At 33.0% G+C, this 2,384-nt stretch overlaps 1 protein-coding gene across 3 annotated transcripts in view; it reads left to right on the top strand.

Moving 5' to 3' along the window:
* LOC104756837 (homeobox-leucine zipper protein ATHB-23-like) overlaps positions 1,636-2,384 on the top strand; it is a 2,558-nt gene continuing 1,809 nt past the window's right edge. The window contains exons 1-2 of one of the 3 annotated variants that reach the window (XM_010479485.1): positions 1,636-1,989; positions 2,078-2,370. In XM_010479485.1, the coding sequence (XP_010477787.1) occupies positions 1,887-1,989; positions 2,078-2,370 (396 nt within the window). In that variant the 5' untranslated portion in view covers positions 1,636-1,886. The remainder of the gene's footprint in view (positions 1,990-2,077; positions 2,371-2,384) is intronic. The other 2 variants (XM_019239231.1, XM_010479486.2) reach the window with 2 other exon arrangements.

Raw genomic sequence — 2,384 nt, 5'->3', positions numbered from 1 at the left:
TAGCGTTTTTCTCTGGTTAACAATGTGCATATTTGTTGTAGTGAATATACATTAAGAAGGAAGACGCGTGTAGAGTGATTTTTTTTTTTTGTGAAGGCAATTTAAAAACGATTAAAAATACTTAGGAAATTAACATTTTTCAAACAATATATGAGAATGAGAAAAGTAAGAAAAAAAGAAAAAACTAGAGAGGAGAAGAAGTAGATAAGACGACACTGAGTTTTGTGATTCCAAAAGTTAAGGGGAAGTCGACTTCAGAACCACATATCGCAGATTCCTTTGCTAGTGGCTACACACGTTTGATTACACATTACTACACTTGCCACAATAGTAAGCTTGAGCCTATTTATTACGCTCATGCATATCTTTCATGTTTCCATATGATATGATGTAAGTAATTCCGATTGTCTTTTTTGTTGCTTCTTTTTTTTTTTTTCATTTAGGTTTCCATTTATTTTTCTGTGTCATGATGATTATAACATAAAAATACAAACCTAAACGTAAAGAAACTACCGGATCCTTAAAGAGACATGTCCATATCTATATACTATATATATACATATAAATGTGTTTGTTTGTATAACGTTTGATTTCATCGATCTATCTTTAAGTATTCTTAGAGAACATGTTAAAAATTGCACTTTTTCAAATCTCATGGAACATACAAAATTCATACAAGAAACAGTATGTGTGCTTTTAGTAACTCGGGGTTATTCATAAACACAATTTGTAAAACTTTTAGAATAGAAAAAATAATTTGATAGGGGCGACTAATTTGTACAGTAGTTGTTAAAAGTATTTTATCATAAGTCCGACCAAAATGTCTAAGAAAGTTGATAATTCGAATCTTAGAAAAAAATGAAAAGGAAGAGACCAGCCTCGCCTTTAAAAGTGGGCTTTGTGTCAAAACACAATCTGTAGTGATGGAGAAATCTTGTTCCCGGAAAGTATGTTTACCTACCATAGAGAAAAAAACCTCATGTTCTGTAAAAAGGCTTTTTAAAAGAAGATGTCTAATCATTTCATAGACTAGTAAGAATATACCATGTAGGGCCTTAAGAGTTTGCTTTGATATCATAGAGACATAGGCTAGTAACCATGTAGGGCTAGCTACGAGTTTGCTTTGCATATACTCTCTACTTTGACGACCAAAATCACAAGTTTTAGTTCAAGACAGAAATAAAATTCTAATAACTTGTGGCATTGTTGTGCAAACATCCAAATTTAAATCGATATAATGTATGTTGTTGAAAGAAAAATCTATTTAACTCTAATATTATAGTGAAAATATTAGTATTTTGATGTGTTAGATTTTTAAATCCAACTCTTTTGGATAGAAATTGGTATGAGTATTTTATAAAAATCAAAAGTTTTGAGTATCTTATAGTATAATTTACTCAAAGTACCTTATCAAAATATTCTATTAAATATCTCTCATAACCAAATCAATGTATAATCTATTTTGTTGTAAAGAACCATAATAAACCATCTAAACAATTTTGCACAAAAAAATACATCTCTAGTAGTCTAATGTACAATACCCCTAATCTAACAGGTTGGATACAATGCACAAGCCCATATCCACCCTCTCCAATATATGGCTATATACTCAGACAACGTGAACGTAGTATAATCACCTCTCTCTAGTCTCTGTCTCTCTTATCGGCTTTGAGTCCTGTCTCCTATTTTATATATACTCATATAATAAAGAAAAAGAAAAGAAAAACAAATTTCTAGCCAAGCCTAGCTAGTATTTAGCCTATAAGTGGTGTATAGTCTAGGAACCCGATTCATTTCACCACCATCCTTCTCTTTGTTTAATTTTTGTTTCTCTACTCTGAACCAAGACAAGGTGGTGGAGAATAACAAAGTAACCAACAAGAGACATGTCTTGTAATAATGGATTAGCTTTCTTCCCTGAAAATTTCAGTCTTCAAAACCATCAACAACAAGAAGAAGATCATCCCCAACTCCTTCAAGACTTCAATGGTACACTACATACATCGCATTAACACCTTTTCTCAAACTTTTAAAAATCCTCTGTTCTTTGATTCTCACGATCTGCTCTGTTTTTCAGGGTTTCTAGGTAAGAGATCTCCAATGAACAACGTACAAGGGTTTTGCAATTTAGATATGAACGGTGAGGAAGAGTACTCAGACGATGGATCTAAGATGGGAGAGAAGAAGAGGAGACTGAACATGGAGCAATTGAAGACGCTAGAGAAGAACTTCGAGATTGGTAACAAACTCGAGTCAGATCGAAAAATAGAGCTGGCTCGTGCCTTGGGATTACAACCTAGACAAATCGCTATTTGGTTCCAGAACAGAAGAGCTCGATCCAAGACAAAACAGCTCGAGAAAGACTACGACATACTTAAGCGTCA

This window comes from Camelina sativa, chromosome 17 (assembly GCF_000633955.1).
Source record: "Camelina sativa cultivar DH55 chromosome 17, Cs, whole genome shotgun sequence".
Classification (NCBI taxonomy): Eukaryota; Viridiplantae; Streptophyta; class Magnoliopsida; order Brassicales; family Brassicaceae; genus Camelina; species Camelina sativa.
Note: the sequence above shows the minus strand (reverse complement) of the source record. Positions and strands in the feature narration are given on the sequence as shown.